The 23852-nt window shown below is 39.1% G+C and overlaps 1 protein-coding gene across 3 annotated transcripts in view; it reads left to right on the top strand.

Annotated features, from left to right (window-relative positions):
* The window catches only part of UNC80 (unc-80 homolog, NALCN channel complex subunit), a 221106-nt gene that overhangs the window by 5222 nt on the left and 192032 nt on the right, over window positions 1-23852 (top strand). For all 3 annotated transcript variants that reach the window (XM_065927674.1, XM_065927672.1, XM_065927673.1), the window contains exons 4-7: window positions 445-746; window positions 10032-10155; window positions 11900-11973; window positions 15220-15359. In XM_065927674.1, coding sequence (XP_065783746.1) covers window positions 445-746; window positions 10032-10155; window positions 11900-11973; window positions 15220-15359 — 640 coding nt within the window. The remainder of the gene's footprint in view (window positions 1-444; window positions 747-10031; window positions 10156-11899; window positions 11974-15219; window positions 15360-23852) is intronic.

Here is a 23852-nt window from a genome sequence, read left to right as displayed (position 1 = left end):
CAAGTCTTCCCAGGTGGCTCAGTGGATAAAGAATCTACCTGCAATGCAGGAGACTCAGAAGACATGGGTTTGATCCCTAGATTGGAAATAATGAGCATACATGCATGCAAAATGGAGTAGCTATCTTCAGAACCAATAGCCTTAACCATTGTACTCTTTATTTGGAAATATATGTGGGTATCTGACTGAAGAGACGTGAGGCATGCAGTTTCTTTCCCTGTGGCAACGTATCATTCTATAAAGACTGCAGCCAGTTAGAAAGTCCCCAAACAAGAATGGACCCTTCTCACAGTGGCTGTAAGTGGTGCAGAGAAATGCTAGTGTCTCCCAGGAAATCAAGCCACGGAACCTTAAAACAAGGATGTTCTTCCCAGATGCGAGGCTGACGTCATTGTCCTGGGCACAGAGTCTGCCTTACCCTGACTGTGTGGTTGTGCTATGCAGGACACCAGGATAAGCTGGGTGTTGCTGAGACAAAGCTCCTTCACACCCTGCACTGGATGCTCCTGGAGGCCCCACAGGACTGCAACAGTGAGCGTTTCGGGGGCACAGACCGAGGTTCCAGCTGGGGTGGCAGCAGCAGTGCGTTCGTCCACCAGGTTGAAAACCAGGGTTCTCCAGGGCAGCCTTGCCAAAGCACCTCCAATGATGAGGAAGAAAACAACCGAAGGAAGATTTTCCAGAACTCCATGGCTACTGTGGAGCTCTTTGTGTTTCTGTTTGCTCCTCTGGTACACAGGATCAAGGTAAGCAGAAAGCTGATTAGGGTTAAGGGGGACTAGAGGTCAGGTGAGGGTGGGCTTCAGGTGATATTTCCATATTTGTGTGCCCATGTCTTTGTATGAGCTTATAGGAAGAGAGCTTTGTTTCTATTTTAAGATATTAAACATTATTTCAAAACCATGATTCTCCTACTTAAAAATCCTTGATAGGTCTCCATCTACCCCATGATAATGCCCAACACATTAAATATGACATATAAAGTCAACCATGATCTGGAGCTTAAGTCCTCTCAACTGACCACTGCCAATCCCTACTGCCCACCCCATGATCCAGTTCTGGGAGCCAGTGAACCATTCCCTGAATATGCACTTGCTATTAGCTCTGCCCTCCTTTTGCTCCGTGGTTCTTCAAACTTCAGTGTCATCATTTCCATGAAGCTTTTCCTCTGACCTTCCCCATGGAGACCTAGTCACTGTCTCTTTTGTATTTCCAGAACATAATGCAGGGTCCAGAGCAGAAGCTTTTACTTTTTATGTGCTGCAGACTTATTGACAGTTTGGTGTACCATGTATGAATTTCTTTTCAAAATGTTTTTCAATGCATAAAGTAGAAAATGTATTTCATGGAAACAAATTGTATTAAAATACAGTTATATACAGGTACCCCTTGGATCTGAAAGAGACAATATTACCTTAAGTCACTGTGCTACCACTTTCTAGCTGTATGATCTAGGTGATTTCACTTAACCTCTTGGATCTTCCGTTGCATAAAATTTTGGATATTTAAACACAGGGTGAATAAATATGAAGACACAGTACGTGAAAGTACATGGGGAAAAAATCAAGTACATGGAAAGAAATCAAGAACTATTTGTTACTTCTGAAAATGAATAAATTACAACATTCCATCTGAGTGCTTTGATAAGACATGGAAGGAGTTAATACGCTCAACTATTCTTTAACAGAATATTAGAATCCTAATGAATGTTTAATTTTTGCAATATATTATATATATATGATGGAGGAGAAAATGGCAACCCACAGCAGTGTTTTTGCCTGGAGAATCCCCATGGAAAGAGGAGCCTGGTAGGCTACAGTCCATGGGGTCGCAAAGAGTTGGACACGACTAAGCAACTAAGCACATATATATGTGAAGGTGGTTGTAAGACCATGAACAGCCATTATGGGCGGATGGACTAGAGAGTCTTTTCATCCGTTTTATTTTCAGTTAAAATTCACTTTTGATTGATTCTGTCCCATTGCTGATAGGACTAGAACTGAAATTACCTGTGGACTCCGAAAGTGCTTCACATGCACTGGCCATGTTGTCTCTCAAAATTATTAAAAAAAAAATCAAATGTGATTTAATTAAATTTCTGCTTTAAAAACATTACACTTTCTATTTTTAAAAGTCTTTGATAAAGGTTACGCTTAATGGAAACGTTAACTGAGAGTGTCCCCTTGGCCAATGAGACCTGAAGGACGTGAATTCTGCCCACCTGCCTGGCTTCATCTCTCTCAATTTCACTGGCCTCTCTCTTGTTCCAAAACTTGCAGGCTCACCAGAGGCTCACCTTCAAACCCAAGAAGGTTGTCTTTGCTTTCAGATCTTTGTGCTGGTTTTTTCCTTCTATTTGAATCATATACTCCCACCTTCCACCCCTAGATTTTCACATGGTCGTGTTCTTCTCATCAATTTACTCACCGTGTAGTTGTTACCAACCCAGAAGTACTTCCTTGGCTACTTTAGTGCCACTAGGACATGATCTACGTTTTTCATTGTTTCTTTCTTTGCACTTATCAGTACCTGAATTTATTTTTTATGTTTCTTTACATGTTTTTACATGTAAACATGTATGTTCTTTACATGTAAACATGTTTACATGTTTCTTACCCATCACCCCCACCAAACCCGAGGTTCTTGAGCAAAGGGACACTGCCTGTCTAGGTCACAACGGTGTCTGATGTGTCTAGAACAGTGTCTGCATATATGAGACAATCAATAAATATTTAATGACTGTCACTGAATAAACCCAAGTTACTATCAGAAGCTGATCTAGGTGCTAAAAGTAGCAAATACACATAGGCACATAGTCCCTTAAATGGAAAGGGCAAGAAAGAAAACTCCTTAAAAAAATATCTATTTGTAAATAATAACATATCTATTTGTAAAGAAATATTATCTAGATTAAAAAATTTGGAAGTCTCCAGAATGACTATAATTTTATTTGGAAACATGCAGAGTGTCAGTTTTGGAAACAGTCCTGAGTTAGAATCCAGTGCTTGCTGCTTTGTATTCTACATAGAAAGGACATTGAACAATTAACTTCTTTAAGCCTCAGTTTTTTCAAGTATAAATTGAACATGAGAATAATTTTATGGAGTATTGTGAGGATGAAACAAATTAAAGTGCTCACCTGATGCACAAAAAGGCGTTAATAAATGGTAGTATTTGGCATTGGCACTTTATAGCTATCAGCATTATGAATTATGAGTAGACAAGTAGCCAGATCTTCTTTCAGGGGAGACTACACAGATAGTTGAGAAAAGCTGGCTCAGGGTCCCCAAGTTTATCTCTGGCCTGGGATTGGAGTATTTATAAGGAGGTAAAACAATCCCTATAAAACATGGCACTGTGATTAATACATAGTATTGTATTCTAACAATTATTGCTGACTATTATTACTAGCACTATTGTGTTTATCATTTTTCTAGATGCCATAGGGAATAAAAATATTAATGAGTCAATAGATTTCCCTCTAAGGCTTTTTTTTAAACCTGAGTGAGGGGTTTGCCTTTTTCAGCGGGGAGTGTGTAATCCCTTGATCGGGGTTTCTTAGTTGTGGCACCATTGGCATTTGGGGCCAGATAATTCTCTGTCCTGTGCTTTGCAGGATGCTTAGTAGCATCTCTGGCTTCTACCCACTAGACGCCAGTAATACCGCCTCCCTCTGATTTGCTGCAAACACAAATGACTCCAGACATCGCCAGATATCCCTAAGGAGTGGGGAGGGGTGAGAATTGCCCTGGATGGAGATCCACTGACCTGGCTTTTTCGTTTGCCTGCTAGTTATCAGGCCCTATCTTCCTGCCATATCTGTGCTCTAGCCATGTCAGCTGCTCCTCATCAGCACCATTAATGGCCTCCTTATTCTTCCATTGCATTTGATCTTCAGAACTCCAGCCCAAGATCAAGACCAAAAGCCACCTTTTCTTTCCAGCCCCAGCGATCTGCATGCTCCTGGGGCAGAAACCAACAGCCATCTAGACTGGTATGCCTGCATATTGTGCCATCAACTCCATGCGATGCCCCACTTGTCAATCCTTGTCTTGTCTCCCTCAAGTCCCCACCCCATGCTCACACAGACAGTGTTGTAGGTTGAGGCTTTTATAGGACATGGTGTTCTGGGAGTCATGAAGGGCTGAAATCCAGTCTCGGCATGAGCCTGTGCTTCCACTTCTCACCTTCCCAAACCCTTCCACTTGCTCCTGCTTTCCTCTAGTATGTAACAGTTCTCGCCTATCATTTCTAATTTTTACAAACACTCACAGGAAGGTAGATTTTACCAAAGAGGAAACTGAACTCCAGAGAGGTGATAATCAAGCTCATTAAGTAGGCAAGGTGGGATTCAAATCCAATTCCATCTGACTTTCTACAAAGCTATACTGTTTCTTGGTTTCTGTGCTAGAACTGTTCTAACCAGGGTCATCAGCCACCTTGGGCTATTGAACCTAATCTTTACTTTGCTGTCTTCAATTCATTAAACCTCAGCTGCATTTGAACTTACCTTCATTTCTTCTTGAAGATTTCCATTCCTCTGGTGACACCACACTCTGCCAGTGTTCGTTGCATCTCGGGCTCTTTCTGCTGTCTCCTTTGAGAGCTCATCTTCTTTGCCTACCTCTCTAACATTGGGGTTCCCCAGAGATGCAACCTAGACCCTTTGCACTTCCCACTGTATCTTTTCTTTGGAAGACCTCCTCTCCTGCTTCATTTATTTACCATTTGTGTCCTGATAGGCTGAGGTCATCTAATTTTATATCTCTAAACTAGCCTTCTCTCCTGGACTCTAGACCTTTTCAACTAGTTTCTCCAAATAGATGATCTATAGACATTTCAGATTTCCCCTGGAATGAGCTCTTGTCCTGATGTTCTGTATTTCAGATGATGGACCCATTCACAAAAATGCAAAACCTGGGAACTTCCTTTGATTACTCCTTCATCCTTACCTACACATTCTGCTAATCACAGAGTTCTACACATTTTGTCTCCTAAATATTTCTAATTTTTTTTATCCCTATTTACTCCATAACCCAAGCTTTCATCATCTCTTCCTTGGGCCTCTTACTTGGGCCAGTGTCTAACTGAATTTACATGTCTCCTGGCTTGTCTCCTAAAATCCAACCTTAAGACCAAAGTGATCTCTCTAAATGCAGATCTGACTATATCACCAATATGCTTAAAGTAATTTGCTAATTTCTCGCTATACAGAGGGTGAAACTCTAGCTTCTTTGTGTGATAAATGGGGCCTCCATGTTTTGTGGTTTTTTTGGCTACCTCTCCTGCCTATGAGCGCCATTTGCTTGAAATCTCCCTGAGAATATAATGTGGTTTATTCCAAACCTATTTTCATTCTGGTCATGTTACCTGGAATGCCCTCATAACCTGCACGTCTGCCTAGAAAATTCCTACTCATCCTTTGTAATTTCATTTAAGATCTAAGGTCCCCTCTTCTCTATCTGTATAATATTTTAGATGTATTTTTATTGTTATTTTTAGTTTATTTATTATTCTTATCTCTTTGTGTGTCCATCTCTCCCACTAGATTGCAAATGGTTTGAGAATAGAAATTATCATTGTATCTGGGGCAGTTAACATTAATGTTTGTGTTTTGTAGATATTTAATAAATATTTGTTGAATGAATTAGTTTACTAATTAACAAATACATCTAAATGACTCATTCTTTTGTAGGACAGTGTATAATTCAATGGATTTTAATACTTTTAACTTAAAACTAGCTCAAATATTGTGTAAGAAAATTAATATTCTGAATATTCTGTCAAATATTATAATTCTAGGCCAAATATAAATGACAACATGTGTTACAACTAAGGAATCCACTTTAAATGTGCTGTCAGTATTTTCTTGATTTGATTATATTCACTTATTCCTTCAGTAAATATTTATTGGATGTCTACTGAATGCTCGGCACTGTTCAAAGTGCTGGAGAAACTGCAGGGAATTAAACAAAATACAAGCCCTCAAGGAGAATTTTATAAAATTCATATGTCTAAAGTAAACAACGTTAAAACAGAATTTAAAATAATAGTTGTTTAAGCAGATGTCTCTAAGTTACTAGAAAACACATTTAGAATTGCTTCATGTCATCACAGAAAGATTTTCATTGCAAGCTAGAAAAGAAACTGTAATGTGAAAATGTTGATTTTTTGAATGATTACACCTTCTGGTTTTTCTTAGAACCTTCCCAGACCATTCACCCCACAGCTATTTGAATGATAAAGAGCACCTTCTTCAACTACAGAGCTTCTGTTCATGTGTGCATATATCACACTGAGTGAGCCATTGAAGGGGACTCTAGAAGTGTAGTTAGCTCTTAGAGTTTATGCGTCCATCCAGCTTAAAAGGATGTACAAAGGAACACATCCACATAAACAGTTGGCCATAGCTTCTGCAGGTATTTGGGTCTAAAGAATGATCAGATTGAGCTGGTGTTACTTGGAGAGTCTAATGTATGTTCAGTTAATCAACAATTATGTATTGATATTCAAGGAAAAATACACAGAAGGAGATCTCAATTTATCTTCAAGAAATATACAGTCTAGCTGGAAGTATATCAAATAAGAAACAAAATAATGACAGTGACTGTCACTGAGGGTTAATTGTCACATTGAGAGAGCAGATGTTAAAAGCCAGGATGTCAGTTTAAGAGAACTCACTTCCTGTTGCCATGTCCATTGGAGTTTTGTGCCAAGATGACTTAGAAGAAACATGGAAAAGAACCCATCTCTGAAACTAATAAATTATCAAAACCTGATGAATTGAGCATTCTGCATTTCCGGAGATAAATCTGATATACTTTGCACACTGTTAATTCCTTGCTTGCTGAATCTAATACCACACATGATATCAGGCAGTCTTCCCCATGTTTATTTCAAAGGAAGAGAGATTCTTTCCCTTTAACTTCAGACCTGTCCATTTAGTTGTTTACTCAATAAGTCTGCTGCTGCTGCTGCTGCTAAGTTGCTTCATTCGTGCCCAACTCTGTGCGACCCCACAGACGGCAGCCCACCAGACTCCCCCGTCCCTGGGATTCTCCAGGCAAGAACACTGGAGTGGGTTGCAATTTCCTCCTCCAATGCAAGAAAGTGAAAAGTGAAAATGAAGTCGCTCAGTCATGTCCGACTCTTAGCAACCCCATGGACTGCAGCCTACCAGGCTCCTCCGCCCATGGGATTTTCCAGGCAAGAGTACTGGAGTGGGGGTTGAATGTCTAACAGACCTCTCAAGCTTAACATGTCTAAAACTAGACTCCTGATATCCCCAGATTTGTTTCTTCTTCATCTTGCCCATCTTTATCAGTGACAAGGCCAAAGATCTTTGACACCTTTTTCTCCTACACTCAACCTCTAGTCAATCAACATTTTGCCCTCTATTAATTTTATCTTCTACTAACCCCCTAGCCAACAAAGGTCTGTCTGATCAAGGCTGTGGTTTTTCTAGTGGTCATGTCTGGATGTGAGAGTTGGACTGTGAAGAAAGCTGAGTGCCGAAAAATTGATGCTTTTGAACTGTGGTGTTGGAGAAGACTCTTGAGAGTCCTTTGGACTGCAAGGAGATCCAGTCAGTCCATCCTAAAGGAGATCAGTCCTGGGTGTTCATTGGAAGGACTGATGCTGAAGCTGAAACTCCAATACTTTGGCCACCTGATGCAAAGAACTGACTCATTGGAAAAGACCCTGATGCTAGCAAAGATTGAAGGCAGGAGAAGGGGATGACAGAAGATGAGATGGTTGGATGGCATCACCGACTGGATGGACATGCGTTTGAGCAAGATCTGGGAGTTGGTGATGGACAGGGGAACCTGGCGTGCTACAGTGCATGGGGTTGCAAAGAGTCGGACACGACTGAGTGACTGAACTGAACTTATTATGACCCATCAGGCTATATTATTTGAAACTCAATAATGTCCCTAAACTTATTTTTTCTACTCTTCTGTCCTTCACCTGACTCCAGGCTCACAGTCTCTAGGCTGTTTCTTGACACACAAGACATACCTAGGACCTTTACACTTGCTGATTCCTTTTTATAAAATGCGTTTTTTGGGAAATACCTACATGGCAGCTCCTTCATTTCATTCAGATCCTTACTCCAAAATCACCTGCAGGAGAAGGCCTTCCCTGGCCTTTCTGTCTAAAACATTGACACCTTGTCTGCCATTTCTCTCCATCTGCTTTACTTCTCCTTTGCACTGGGGAGCAGAGATTTTTTCTGTATGCTTTGTTCCCTGTTGTATCCCAGAACCTGGAATAGAACCAGGTACACAGTAGTGGCCTGTAAATATTTGTAGAATGACTGTTGAATGAATTTGACCAAATGCTTTATGTGCTTTTCCAATATGGCCACTAGGTGCTTCTCCGTAATGAGTACCTCTGTGGTGCCAGGATCTTGGTCCATAGCTCAGAGTCCCCTCTATACCAACATAGAGATTGATTCAGGGATTTCAGCTAGTCTTTCCAGTTGAGGCTTCCTTTGGTACTGAGCTGCATTGATTCACCATTTGCAGAATCCTTGTCTTCCCAATTTTTTCAATTTTTTGCTAGCTCTTGTTCTTCTAGATCAGTGGTTTTCAACCGTAGCTAACGTGGGAGTCACTAGGGGGAACTTAAGCAAATCTCACAGTGATTCTAACTTAATTGGTCTGGTTAGGGGAACAAGTGAGACCTGAGCCTCCTAGGTTTTAAAAGCTCCCTGGGTGATTATACTACATACAAGCCAGGGTTGCAAATCACCACCCTAAGTGAATTCCTGGGTCTCAGTTGTGCTCATTAATCTGCAATCACACTCTCTGCTTTCATGTCTACGTTGATTTGAGAGGCTGCATTGTTGAAAATGTAACCTCAGAGCGTTATATGTTTGTACTTACACAACTGCATTATAAACACCTCAGCCACTCAAAGTGATGTAATGAAGCAGAGAATGTGCTTCCTGGCAGAGACCTTCAGTGGTAGACAAACTGAATGAGTATGGGCTGTAAAGTCAGTGTAATTCAGCAAATGTTTACTGAGCACCTATTGTGCACCCAATGCCTAACTCTGAATTTAGTATTGTGATGGTGACAGAGGATGTGGAGGAGGAGAATGCCAGCTACATCTCTGCCCTCAGGCAATTGGATTGTTGAGAAGGCAGCAAGAAAAAATAATGTACTAAGAAGGGTCTAACTGTAGGTTACTGATTCCATGAAATGCAAGAACAAGAGAAGGACTGGAGAATAGAAAGTCAAAATGGCCAGCATCTGAGGATATTGCCTTATGAGAGAGAAAGAGGACAATTAAATCACTAAGAGGGATAATATCAATATCAATAACCATAAGTAAAGAGATCTGCCTAGGCCCTTGAAATAAAAAGGACTCACTGAGTGCTAATAGAAAACAATAATTTGTATTTTGTGCTCTGCCCAAAGTTCCATCTTAATTAATTACTAATTTTGCCTAAAGGAAATCACCTTGATTTTTGTAGTAATTATGATGGTGATGTGTGTGTGCTCAGTTGTGTCCAACTCTCTGTGGCCCCATGGACTGTAGCCCACCAGGCTCCTCTGTCCATGGAATTTTCCAAGCAAGAATACTGGAGAGCGTTGCCATTTCCACTTCTAGGGGAACTTCCGGACCTAGAGATAGAACCTGAGTTTCTCCTGTGTCTCCTACTTTGGCAGGCAGATTCTTTACCATTGCACCACCCAGGAAGTCCATTATGATGATAATTTAAGCCTATTGATTTACCCTAGAAACACTCATCTGAGTGAGGAAGGAAGATCTTGAAGATCAGCCCTACTTTGAAAATAATCTTATGAATGATGTTCTTTTTTAATACAATCTTAAAAAGTTACTTCCTGTTTGTAGTTATTACAAAATATTGGCAATATTCCCCATGTTGCACAATACACCCTTAAGCCTATCTTACACACAATAGTTTGTGCCACAAACTATTGGGTGAAAGATGTTAATTGTTGCGTTGACTGTTCCCTTCAGCCAGTTCTTGGACATAGATCTTCTTTCTCTTCTTCTAGGAATCTGACCTCACATTTCGACTGGCCAGTGGACTTGTTATATGGCAGCCCATGTGGGAACACAGACAGCCTGAAGTCTCCGGCTTCACAGCACTGGTGAAGCCCATCAGGAACATCATTACAGGTTTGTGACTCAAACACCTAGTGGGATGGTCTCAGCATACATAGGAATGAAGGTGATGGGTGATTTGCTCTTAAGAAACCAAGAGGAAGAAAATTCCTCCAGGGAGTTGTCTAGGGGCCCCTGGGTGCAGGGTTCATTTACATGATGAGAAACTAAATCAGGAGCACATGCTATGGATAGTATGACTTTGGGTAAGTCATTTAAACTTCCTGTGCCTCCATTTCCTCATCTGCAACATGGGAGTTACAGATAGAACTCCCATATAAAGATAGTGTAACAAGTACTTACAGGATTATGATGAAGAATAAATGAGCTGATATATGTAAAATTGCTTAGAAGAATGCCAGGCACATAGGAAGTAAATAAGTGGTAGCCATTATTATTATTTCATCTTAATCATTATGATGGAGGGAGTAGCAGCTCCTTCACAGTCTCGCTTTAGTGGAGGTTTGTTGTTGTTTGCTATCAAAGCATTTCACTGCTGGGATTGTCTAATGAAAGTCCTGTTGTCGAGCTGTAGAAAGAGTACAACATGATAACTTGAAAAGTGCCTGGAAAGTTCGTGCCTCACCCCAAATCTTTTATCATGTATATAACCTGACCTCCCCCAAATGCTTTTATGTCTTTAAAGTTTTAGTTGCTCAGTTGTGTCTGACTCTTTGCCACCACATGGACTATATAGCTTGCCAGGCTCCTCTGTCCCTGGAATTCTCCAGGCAAGAATACTGGAGTGGGTAGCCTATCCCTTTTCCAGCAGATCTTTCCGACCCAGGAATCAAACCAAGGTCTCCTGCTTTGCAGGCGGATTCTTTACCAACTGAGCTATCAGGGAAGCCCCAGGTTCCGTGCTCCTTAACATTTTCATCTGTAAAATGGGTCTGGTAATATATCATAAGCTACTATAGGGCTATTGTAAGTATTAAATGAGTTGATATATGTAAAGACACTTAGAAAAGAACTTGACAGATATTAGGTAGAGTGTGTGCTCAGTCACTTGGTCTTGTCTGACTCTTTGTGACCCCATGCAGCCCAATAGGATCCTCTGTCCACAGGATTTCCCAGGCAAGGATACTGGAGTGGGTTTCCATTTCCTACTCCAGGGGATTTCTGACCCAGGGATTGAGCCCACATCTCCTGCGTGTCCTGCATTGGCAGGCTGATTCTTTACCACTGAGTCACCTGGGAAGCTCATGTTAGGTGCTATGTGGATGTTAACTGTTACAATTTTCAGTATGGCTAATTTTTTAGCACCTTAACCTATCGAGTTGGACTGAATAGATGAAGAAATCTATATTGATAACCTAGAAATGCAAAGATTTTTTCATCGGTTGTTTGATTTCTCTTACAATACATGCTATTAAATGTCGTCTTTCAAGGTTTTAATGATCTATTAAAATGGGTTTTTGATTCAAAAAAGAGATGAACTTCCCTGATGGCTCAGATGGTCAAGAATCTGCCTGCAGTGCAAGAGACTCGGGTTCGATCCCTGAGTCAGGAAGATCCCCTGGAGAAGGAAATGGCTACCCACTCCAGTATTCTTGCCTGGAGAATTCTATGGACAGAGGAGCCTCGTGGGTTACAGTTCATGGGGTTGAAAAGAGTTGGACACGACTGAACACGCAGGCACACATTGAAACATATACGTTACCATATGCAAAAAATAAAAGAAAAAAGGAAAGAAAATACCTTACATAACTTATATAATCTTATAAAATTTGTGATGAGATTTCATCCATATTTGCAGCTAAGAGAAGCTCTCCTGTCAATAGTCAAAGTCAGACCTGTGAATCACCAAATCAAGACACAAGACACCGAGAGGTGAGTATATTATAACCATAAGAAGAAAGGTAGATATTCCTTGAACATAGCGAGGTTTAAAGGGTAGGATTTGACCAGTGCTTTATCTTAGTAGCTAGCCTGTAACACTTAATAATTGTTAGTTATCATTATTCATTCCACATTAAAGTATCTTGTTCTCAATTACTGAATCTCCTAATATTTGCTAGGCAACCCTAATATAAGTAACATAATACCATAGCAGATGTGGAGGAGGAAGTAGAGAGGAGGCTTAAGATGCAGTCCTACCCCTAAAGGAAACTAAAGTTTAAAGACAAATCCACATAAAACAGAAGATGTGTAATAAAACAATATAATTTGATGTATGTTCATCATGCACTACTTGATTCAGAAAAGAAAGAAATGAAGGCCAGGGTAGTTCAAAGTCACATAGAAATGTATACCATCATTAATTTAATATGTGTTAGATGACCTGCTTTCACATTCAGTTCAACATGTGGAAAATACAATTTACTGTTATCCATCAAAATTGGATCCTCTTTCCAACTCATGCATTATTGCCAGGATTATTATTATTATGCATTATCATCATCCTTTTTACCCTCAAAACTGAAAATGTTAACATCTTAATATGTCTCCTACAGAGCAATTGTTAAGTATAGACACTGTGCTTTATATGCTATATTTCGTCTATTCTCAGATATAAATTTTTTCACTTTTAACACATTTGAAATATAGTGTATTTTTCATGATCTTTGGCCTCTTACAATCTCTCTGCCTGGTATAAATTTTGATGTGATTGTCATTCTTGTGCAGCAAAATGTGATCATTTCGGCATCTAAGTTTGCAGAATCAGGGTCAGTGGCTTAGGAGAATGTCAGAGGGGATAGTGGAACACTCTTATAAGAAATAACACTTGATGGAGCATAAATTATTCTGTGGGAAAAATATATATCAACAGCTCTGAGTTGAAATTTATAAATGTGAAAACACTTTAAGAATACCTACACCAATTTATTTCACTTATATTTTCCTTTTTACATATACATGGGATGTATTTATACTTCTCAAGTGGCTCAGTGGTAAAGAATCCAGCTGCCTATGCAGGATATACAGGAGATGTAGGTTCGATCCCTGGGTTGGGAAGATACCCTGGAGAAGGAAATGGTAACCCACTCCAGTATTCTTGCCTGGGAAATTCCATGGACAGAGGAGCCTGGTGGATTACCGTCCATAGGGTCACAAAGAGTCACACAAAAACAGCAATGCACATGCATGGGGTGGATATATAATCAAAAGATCTGCATAAATAAGGCTAAGTAGACCTTTTTAATAACTATAAAATAAAAAGTCCTCACTACTAAGAACTTAACTAACAGAATTTTATTTTAGATCATACATAAAATAACAGTGTCTTATAACTGAAGACATCTTAGATACAATGAAATACATAAATTCAACATTTCAGTCTTTTTAATCCTCTCCATTTGATTTCTTGCTGAGTTATATTTTCTTTTCATTCTGTTGCTCAGATATGCACTGCTATCTTCTAAATCCAGGTCCTCCTGTGTAGATTGCAGCTGGAGCCACCTGATTGGATTTTCTACCTCTAGCCTCTCCTACTTCATATAAATATAGTTCATAAAGCCTGATTAATCTTCCTAATGGATCATTTATTTATTAACTCATCATTCCACAGAGGCTCATTATATACAAGGGCCCACCCTTTTATTGCATCCTTTCCTCCTTAGGTGCCTTTAATGTGTCCCCTCACCTCAAGACCAAACTCCTCTCCCTGGTTCTCTGTGCCTTCCACCACCTAACATCCTCCTTCTTAGGTGACCTCAATTATCCCTTCAGTTAGTAAAGCGCTGCTCCCAGGATGCAGGGCTTGCAGCATTAGCCTCTGAGGCTTTGCTCAGACAATTCCCTCATACTGGATTGCTCTTTCCTCCCTTCACCTATCTAAATTGTATCTTTCCTTTAGGGACCAATTTAGACCTTGACCTCCCTTAAACTCTTATCTAATTGCTTTAACCCGCACTGTCCAGTATGACAGCCACCAGATCCATTTGGCTACTGAGCACCTGAAATATGACTATTTTGAATTGATCCAATAGTCTAAACTGGTGTTAAGTGTAAAATGTACACCATATTTTGAAGTAAATGTAAATATCTTAGAAATGTTTTTACTGATGACATGTTGAAATTAAAATTTTGGATTAAACAGAATATATAGTTAAAATTTTAATTTTGCCTATTTCATCTCACGATTTTAAAAATAAGATATGTGTCTCCTATTTGTGGCTTGCATTGTACTTTTTTTTTTGCATTGTACTTCTATTGAACATGATGCTATAATCTGTGTTTACTTGTTTTAAAACTTAACTGTAAGTTCTTGATTTCAAGGCTCAAATTCATCTAATATATTTTATATCTCCAAAGCATCTAACATGAAACATACATAGTATGTTCTTGCTTAAGGATTCTTTGATCAAATTCAGAAGACTTATTTTATCAAACTTCTACCTGTATTCTATTCTCTCTATGCATCATGGTTGAACAATACTTTCTTATTTTACATGAAAATACAACAGAAATTGTAAGGGGGTAAAATTCTATGATCAGTTTTTGTGGATCTGTCTTTTAGCAAAGAAATTTATCTGTAATACTGATGGGAAAATATCTCACATTGGGCAGAATTACATTTATCAGATAAATGTAATTAAAGTAAGCTACTCTGTCAATAAAGTGAAATGAATTTGTGCTTACAAATAAAGGTTATTGTATTCAATTGGGAAAATGTCTTACATCTCCTCTCTGATGAATGATGAAAAACTCTGAACCTTGCACTTTTGTTTTCATGTTTTGGCTTTGATTTGATTAGCTGTTTCTCACTTACCCTTGTTTTCTGCCTCATGCCTCTATTCCATTCACCTCAGTACTGACATATCTTTGATGAATTATTGTTTTGTAGCTCTTCTTCTGTAGATACTGGATATGGAGGTGAAAAGAGAAAAGAATCAAGGGCAAAATGAAATAAAGGACATAAAAGTACTTAGCCTAATAGGCTTCTAATGATATAGGGGCTTTTTAGAAACCTGTTTCTCTTCCTTCTTAGATGAAGGCAAAATCCCTTTGTCTATGACATATTTATGCTGCAAATTTTGTTTATTTAGAAAACAACGTATGTACAATACGATAATTCTAGAAGATATTCCTGAAGAAAAAAAAACCCCACTAATCTACTATCTCCAACCCCAAAAGGGACTCCAGGTGGTCTGTGAAACGTTCCAGTCAGATTCCATCTCCCCCAAGGCCACCATTTCAGGCTGCCACCGAGGAAACTCCCTTGATGGAAGTCTGTCCTCCCAAACTTCCCAGGAAAGAGGACCATCACACTCCAGGTACATGACTGCAATATGATGGACAAAAATGTATTTCCAGATCCTCAAAACTAAATATGCATTTCCAACTACTTATATAGCCTCTCTGTCTCTTAAATTGTGTAAATGTGTGATATTTGTATACATATTCTGGGTCAAAGTATAATTAGGTGACTACATCCAGAAATGAGTTATAAATAGCTCATTTAAATACATCCAGGCAGACGTGGTAAGACATGATTTAATGAGATGTCTGAATTGAATAATATTTTAAATATTTAAAAGCAGAAGCTCAAATGATGCTACCAAAAGATTATGTTGCAGGAATGTGAAAGGATCAACTTTAATGTATAAAAATACTTTATACTAGCAGATCCTTGTATTAAGAATGGGTGCCTCTAAAGTATGCACAGGGAATTCGGAAGTCTGTTCTTTGTGAACATTCCAAAGCTGCCTCTGTTAACTGGTGTCATAGTGAATTTGCTTACCAATGCCTTCTCTAGGGACAAACATTAGTCCACTTCTTCCTGCTCCCTGATGAAATTAATGAGGTTTGCCTTTGTGGCCATCCATAAACTCCAGTTAACAGGGGAGGAGACCATTTGTATATACCTGTTTTCAAATAAGGTTACTGTCTAATGGATAGTGTTTTAAAAGGAGGTATGTTTAAAATACCTTTATTGAAGTATAATTTATATACCATAAAATTCACCCTTTTAAGTGTACCCTTTAATGGCTTTTAACAAATTTCCAAACTTCTGCAACTATCAACACACTTCAGTTTCAGAACACTTCTATAACCTCCCCCCGCCCCAAATATCCCCTCTATCTCAGCCACTGCCATTCCCACACCCTGATCTGAATGATCTCTTATCATGCTTTTTGTCTATATATGGTTGCAATTCTGGATACTCCAAATAAGTGGAATTATACCATGTGTGGTCTTTTAACAGTATTTGACTTCTTTCCTTTAGCATGGTGTTTTAGATCATTTCATATGTCAATAGTTCATTCTTCTTTATTGCTGCAATATATCCGTACAACAATATTCTGTTATTTGGATGTACTACATTTTGTTTATCCTTGCATCAGTTGACAGGTGTTTGGGTTGTTTATAACTTTTTGTCTATTGTGAATAATACTTTGACGAACATTATATATAAATTTTTGGATGAACAAATGTTTTTAATTCTGTTGGATAGACACCTGGGAATGAAATTGCTGGGTTGTATGGTAAATTTAAGTCTAATTCTTTTTTGAGAACTATCCAACTGTTTTGAAAAATGGCTATACCATTTTACCTTCCCACCAAAAATATCTCCATTTTTCTTTATATCCTTGACAGAATGTGCTATTGTTGTTTTATTATAGCCTTTCTAGTGGGTGTGATGTGGGATCTGACTGTGGTTTTAATTTATATCTTCCTAGTGAGCAATGATGTTAAGTATATTTTCATGTCTTTATAAGCTATTTGAGTATTTCTTCTTAGGTGAAATATCTATTTAAACATTTTGCCCAAGTTTTAACTGGGTCATTTGTCCTCTTATTATTGAATTGTAAGAGCTTTTATGTATTCTGAATACAAGTCTTTATAACTCTCCCCACCCTGGAAAAAGATCCATAGATATTTCCTCTCAGTATTAACTTGCCTTTTTGTTCTAAAATGATCTACCTTCTTCCGGCACCAGACAGATAAAAGAGAGTAAATGCATAAATAAATTATTTTCAGTTTAAGAATAAGAAGGCAAACAGGACGGGGTGGGCTCTTTCTCTTAGACACCTAAATAATATGGAGGAGATGGCCTCAGGAAGATCTGGGAAGAGCAACCCAGGCAGAGGGAACAAGCCTAAAGGCTTTGAAGTGGGAATAAGTTCACCGTATTCCAGGAATGGAGGGAAGGCCAGTGTGACCAGGGGCTAGTGATGAGCAAGTGGGCAAGGTGAGGGAATCAAGCCAGAGAGGCCATAAGCAGTCAGATCAGGGAGCAGCCAGGAGGCCATGGTCAGAAATCTGAATTTTGTTCCAGGTGTGATGAAAAGTCATTGAAGTTGTTTGAGCAGTGGAGTGTAATGTCACTGAATTATACCTCTTAAAGATCACTCCAGATGGCTTATGAGAATAGAGTTGGAAAGAAAAGCAGACACAGAGGTTAGTTAGGAGACACTCGCCATGGTCGGGGTGGGAGACCAGGTGGCTTGGTTAGGGTGGAGGTAGTGAGGGTAGAAAGGCTGAGGTGAGGCTGCGGTTGGGACATTTTTAAGATAGAGCTGCCGTGACTGGATGTGAAGAGTGAGAAAAAGGAAAGAATCAAGCATAACTTAAGGTTTTGGCTTGAATAATTCTGTGAGTAGCTATTAAATTTATGACAGGAGGAAGACTGAGAAAAATCATGTATGAAAGTATTCTGAACCTGCTTTCTTCTACCTATGTCTGTGGCCCCCACCATACTGTCCAAGACACGCATCACCTCCTGCCTGGAGTCCTGCAAGAGCCTGCTTACTAGTCTCCTCTTATTTACTCTTGTAACTGCCCAATAAAGGATATACAGTCATGAAAAACTTAATCATGCCACTCCCATACTTTAACTTTTTCAATGGCTGCCCACTGGTATCAAGATAAAATTCAAAATCCTTGAAATACCCCTCAAAGCTCCACACTATCTGGCTGCTATCAAGTTCTCCTGTCTGACATCAGGCAATTACTCACATCCTATCACTCAACTCCAATGTCTTTTGAGTTCTTCACATGCAATGTACTTCCTCTTTAGCTCTGAGATTTGGAGTATGTTTTTCCATCTGCCTGGATGGTTCTTCCATCTCTCTTTACTTAACCAGCTCCTCATTCTTCAAGACTCAATTTAAATATCATTTCCTTACTTCCTAAAAAAGCTTTGGCAAATTTTAAATCTGATCACAGAACTCCCTGTGTTCTCTTACAGTACAAATGGCAACCATAATCCAAAGACCTGTGTTGTCTAATAGATTAGACAACAGCTAATAGACTAGTTGTCTAATAGTTATCTCCTTCACTGGACTGTAAAATGCATGAGCAAGAGACCAAATATCTTTTATTCATTGCTTTATTTCTAGTGCCTGGCACATGGCCCTAATGAAGGGCACTGAATAAGTGAATAAATCTAATCTTCACAACAGCTGCACAAAGAAGACACTATTCTTGTTTTAAAGATGAGGAACTGAAGCATAGAGAGATTAAATGACTCATTCAAGGACACACAGCTAGAAAGCAGATCTAGATTTGAGCTTAATGTAGACAGTTGCATGGTCTACACTCTTCACTACTCTTCCACAAGAAGACTGGTCTTTAGGTGGAGCACAGTGGTTCCTATAGCAAACTACCCATCTTCTGATTTATGTTTTTATGGAAGCCTCTTTGTTTTTAATCCCTCATTAAATTAAAGGAGGAAGTGTTGTGGTTCTTTGCCATCATTGGTCATTTTGGGGAACAAATGCTTAACATCACCATCCCTGACCTCTCCCAATAGACCTGAAACTCAGTCTGTATTTGGTTCTGACCTACTTGGATCTTTCAGTACTTTAACCCGCATGGCCATTCTATCCTTCCTGTCACTTTCTCCTCTTCTTTTGCATGTTATGCTGGTTTCCTTCCCCTTACCTTTCAAGCTGAATCTTTGCAGACTTTTCCTTTGGCTTCTCCTCCATGGCCCTCTTCTTACTGTTGGTGTTTCCCTCTCCTCCCACATTCTCCCTCTGAGTAGTCTTTATTTGCGCCATAGTTTCAATCACTCACTGTATGTTCAGTTCAGTTCAGTCGTTCAGTCGTGTTGGACTCTTGGTGACCCCATAAACCGCAGCAAGCCAGGCCTCCCTGTCCATCACCAACTCCCGGAGTCCACCCAAACCCATGTCCATTGAGTCAGTGATGCCATCCAACCATCTCATCCTCTGTCGTCCCCTTCTCCTCCTGCCCTCAATCTTTCCCAGCATCAGGGTCTTTTCAAATGAGTCAGCTCTTCGCAACAGGTGGCCAAAGTACTGGAGTTTCAGTTTCAACATCAATCCCTCCAATGAACACCCAGGACTGATCTCCTTTAGGATGGACTGGTTGGATCTCCTTGCAGTCCAAGGGACTCTCAAGAGTCTTCTTCAACACCACAGTTCAAAAGCATCAATTCTTTGGCACTCAGCTTTCCTCACAGTCCAATTCTCACATCCATACATGACTACTGGAAAAACCATAGTCTTGACTAGATGGATCTTTGTTGGCAAAGTAATGTCTCTGCTTTTTAATATGCAATCTAGGTTGGTCATAACTTTCCTTCCGAGGAGCAAGTGTCTTTTAATTTCATGGCTGCAATCCAAATCTGCAGTGATTTTAGAGTCCAGAAAAATAAAGTCAGCTATGGTTTCCACTGTTTCTCCATCTATTTGCCATGAAGTGATGGGACGAGATGCCATGATCTTAGTTTTCTAAATGTTGAGCTTTAAGCCAACTTTTTCACTCTCCTCTTTCACTTTCATCAAGAGGCTCTTTAGTTCTTCTTCACTTTCTGCCATTAGGGTGGTGTCATCTGCATATCTGAGGTTATTGATATTTCTCCCAACAATCTTGATTCCAGCTTGTGCTTCATCCAGCCCAGTGTGTCTCATGATGTACTCTGCATATAAGTTAAATAAGCAGGGGGACAATATACAGCCTTGATGTACTCTTTTTCCTATTTGGAACCAGTCTGTTGTTCCATGTCCAGTTCTAACTGTTGCTTCCTGACCTGCATACAGGTTTCTCAAGAGGTGGGTCAGGTGGTCTGGTATTCCCATCTCTTTCAGAATTTTCCAGAGTTTATTGTGATCCACACAGTCAAAGGCTTTGGCATAGTCAATAAAGCAGAAAGAGATGTTTTTCTGGAACTCTCTTGCTTTTTCGATGATCCAGCAGATGTTGACCATTTGATTGTTGGTTCCTCTGCATTTTCTAAAACCAGCCTGAACATCTGGAAGTTCATGGTTCACATATTGCTGAAGCCTGGCTTGGAGAATTTTGAGCATTATTTTACTAGCATGTGAGATGGGAACAATTGTGCAGTAGTTTGAGCATTCTTTGTCATTGCCTTTCTTTGGGATTGGAATGATTACTGGCCTTTTCCAGCCCTGTGGCCACTGCTGAGTTTTCCAAATTTACTGGCATATTGAGTGAAGCACTTTCACAGCATCATCTTTTAGGATTTTAAATAGCTCCACTGGAATTTCATCACCTCCTCTTGCTTTGTTCATAGTGATGCTTTCTAAGGCCCACCTGACTTCACATTCCAGGGTGTCTGGCTCTAGGTGAGTGGCAGTGATTACATCATGATTGTCTGGGTTATGAAGATACTTTTTGTACAGTTCTTCTGTGTATTCTTGTCACCTCTTCTTAATATCTTCTGCTTCTGTTAGGTCCATACCATTTCGGTCCTTCATTGAGCCCATCTTTGCATGAAATATTCCCTTGCTATCTCTAATTTTCTCAAAGAGATCTCTAGTCTTTCCCATTCTATTGTTTTCCTCTATTTCTTTGCCTTGGTCACTGAGGAAGGCTTTCTTATCTCTCCTTGCTATTCTTTGGAACTCTGCATTCAAATGGGTATATCTTTCCTTTTCTCCTTTGCTTTTCACTTCTCTTCTTCTCACAGCTATTTGTAAGGCCTCCTCAGACAGCCATTTTGCTTTTTTGCATTTCTTTTTTTGGGAATGGTCTTGCCCCCTGTCTCCTGTACAATGTCATGAACCTCTGTCCATAATTCATCAGGCACTCTGTCTGTCCCTTAAATCTATTTCTCACTTGCACTGTATAGTCATAAGGGATTTGATTTAGGTCATACCTGAATAGTCTAGTGGTTTTCCCCACTTTCTTCAATTTAAGTCTGAATTTGGCAATAGGGAGTTCATGATCTGAGCTACAGTCTGCTCCCAGTCTTGTTTTTGCTGACTGTGTAGAGCTTCTCCATCTTTGGCTGCAAAGAATATAATCAATCTGATTTCAGTGTTGACCATCTGGTGATGTCCATGTGTAGAGTCTTCTTCTGTGTTGTTGGAAGAGGGTGTTTGCTATGACCAGTGTGTTCTCTTGGCAGAACTCTGTTAGCCTTTGCCCTGCTTCATTCTGTACTCCAAGGCCAAATTTGCCTGTTACTCCAGGTGTTTCTTGACTTCCTTCTTTTGCATTCCAATCCCCCATAATGAAAAGGGTATCTTTTTTGGTGTTAGTTCTAAAAGGTCTTGTAGGTCTTCATAGAACTGTTCAACTTCAGCTTCTTCAGCATTACTGGTTGGGGCATAGACTTGAATTACTGTGATATTGAATGGTTTGCCTTGGAAACGAACAGAGATCAGTCTGTTATTTTTGAGGTTGCATCTAAGTAGTCCATTTTGGACTCTTTTGTTGACTATGATGGCTACTCCATTTCTTCTAAGGGATTCCTGCCCACAGTAGTAGATAGATGACCCTCAAACCTTTACATTTAACCTAGACAACTCTTTAAAGCTCCAAACCCATGTTATCAAGAGACTGATAGAAAGCTCTTCTTGTTCCTCCAAGGTACCTCAAACTCAGTCTGTCTAAAACCAAATGCATTCTCCTGCCTCCTGTATTTCAGTAGATGGTACCACTATCAACCCAGACATCCTAGTCAATAATGTGAGGTTTACTCCCTTCCAAGACCTTTACATCCTGCCTTCTTAATCTCTCTCAAATCCTCTCCTCCTCTCCAAACTTAGAGTCACTAACTTAGTTCAGATCCTTATCATTTCTTATTTGGATTTCTGTAGGTTATCATAATGATATCTCTATATTCAGTGTTGCCTCCTTTTAGTCCATTACCTATATAATGTTACAAAAGTAATTTAAAATGCATATCTCATCATTATATTCCCTTGTTAACAAATCCTCAGTGGCCATGTATAGTTTTTAGGATATATTTCAAACTCCTTAGTCATCGTACCTAAGTCTTCATGGTCATTCATGCCCAAGCTCACCTTTCTCAATTTTTCACTTGACACTTCTTTCTCCATGCTTATTTTCGATACCAAAATCTGCATTAGCTAACAATTGCAATACAAGTTACCAAAATTTCTTAGCAGCTTAAAATGAAAGACATTTATTATCTCACACAGTTTCTGAGGATCACATATCCAGAAACCACTTAGCTAAATGACTGTGGCTCAGGGTCTCTCAATAACAAGCCAGATCTGCTGTCATCTGAAGACTTGAATGGGCTGGAGAGTCTGCTTTCAATGTGATTCATCTAGCTGTTGACCAAAGGGTTTAGTTCTTCAACACTGGGGCTTCTTCAAAGAGCTTCTGTTGACATGGGGCAACTGGCTTCCCCCAAAACACATTATCCAAGAAAGTGAATGAGGATCCAAGATGGAAGCTTCACTGTCTATTGTAACCTAATCTCCAGATGGAATCTTCAGACTCTTTTATAACCTAATTACCAAGGTAAATGCCATCAATTCTTCTATATTCTGTGTATCACACCAATCAATCTTAGTATAGTGTGAGAGGACATTGCACAGGGTTGTGAATACTAGGAGGCAGGTATTGAGGGCTATTTTGAAGGCTAATTTTAATAAACAATAATGATAACAATGTAACCATCATTTTATGTATAGAGATATATATATAGATGACTGTATGTCTATATTTTTATTATGTTATTAAGGATCTTCATATGCCTCCTTCACTAATTCTGTTATACATATTCCAAGGAGTTTAATTTAAATGTGATTTCTTACCTCAAATATAATACTGTGGAAAAAAAAAAAAAAGAAAAGAAAAATATAATACTGTGCCTCTGCCTGACTTTAAAAAATTGTGAAACAATGTTAGGGTGAAATATTGAGGTCATAAAATACCCAGAAACTTAAATTTCCTGCATAATTTTTCTCAACCATAGTAAGCATAGAAATTTGCAAATATAAATAGCATATGATCTTTTTTCCTCTGATAAAATTGGTTGTTAATGGCTTTATTTTGATTTGCCGGTAAAGACAAAGATAACAATGATGTTCAAAGTTCCTCTTTGTAAAAGGACTTTGTTTTTTCCCATTTTTGAATATTGCCCACTCAATCATCTATCTATATATGCATTCTTTGGTATACATATATATACACAGTCACCCATAGCACACATAAAACTACATGTGGGAATCAGTGGCACTTTAGAAAAATGAATTATGCCTCCTCTTTGCCTAGCTGCAGTGGCTGGTTGCCATGGAAATGATGTACAAGGTAGACTTTTCAGAAAATGCTAATTCTAATGTGTCTTCATTGGAGGAGTTATGTATTAATCAGAAATAAAGAGAACTTTATTAACAAAACAATGTGAATATGTTAGGAACAAAAGCTATCTGCTTTTATCAAAGAAATCCAATTCACCATCTCTTTTGTCCTGACCTTGACTGAGCCAAGCATCACTCTTTATGGAACTCTGCAATCATAGAAGAGATAGCTAGTTTTTTAAAATTAATGTCAGATTTCATCTTTAATTACCATAT

Source organism: Muntiacus reevesi, chromosome 3, assembly GCF_963930625.1.
Source record: "Muntiacus reevesi chromosome 3, mMunRee1.1, whole genome shotgun sequence".
Lineage (NCBI taxonomy): Eukaryota > Metazoa > Chordata > Mammalia > Artiodactyla > Cervidae > Muntiacus > Muntiacus reevesi.
This window is presented reverse-complemented; position numbering and strand designations above follow the sequence as displayed.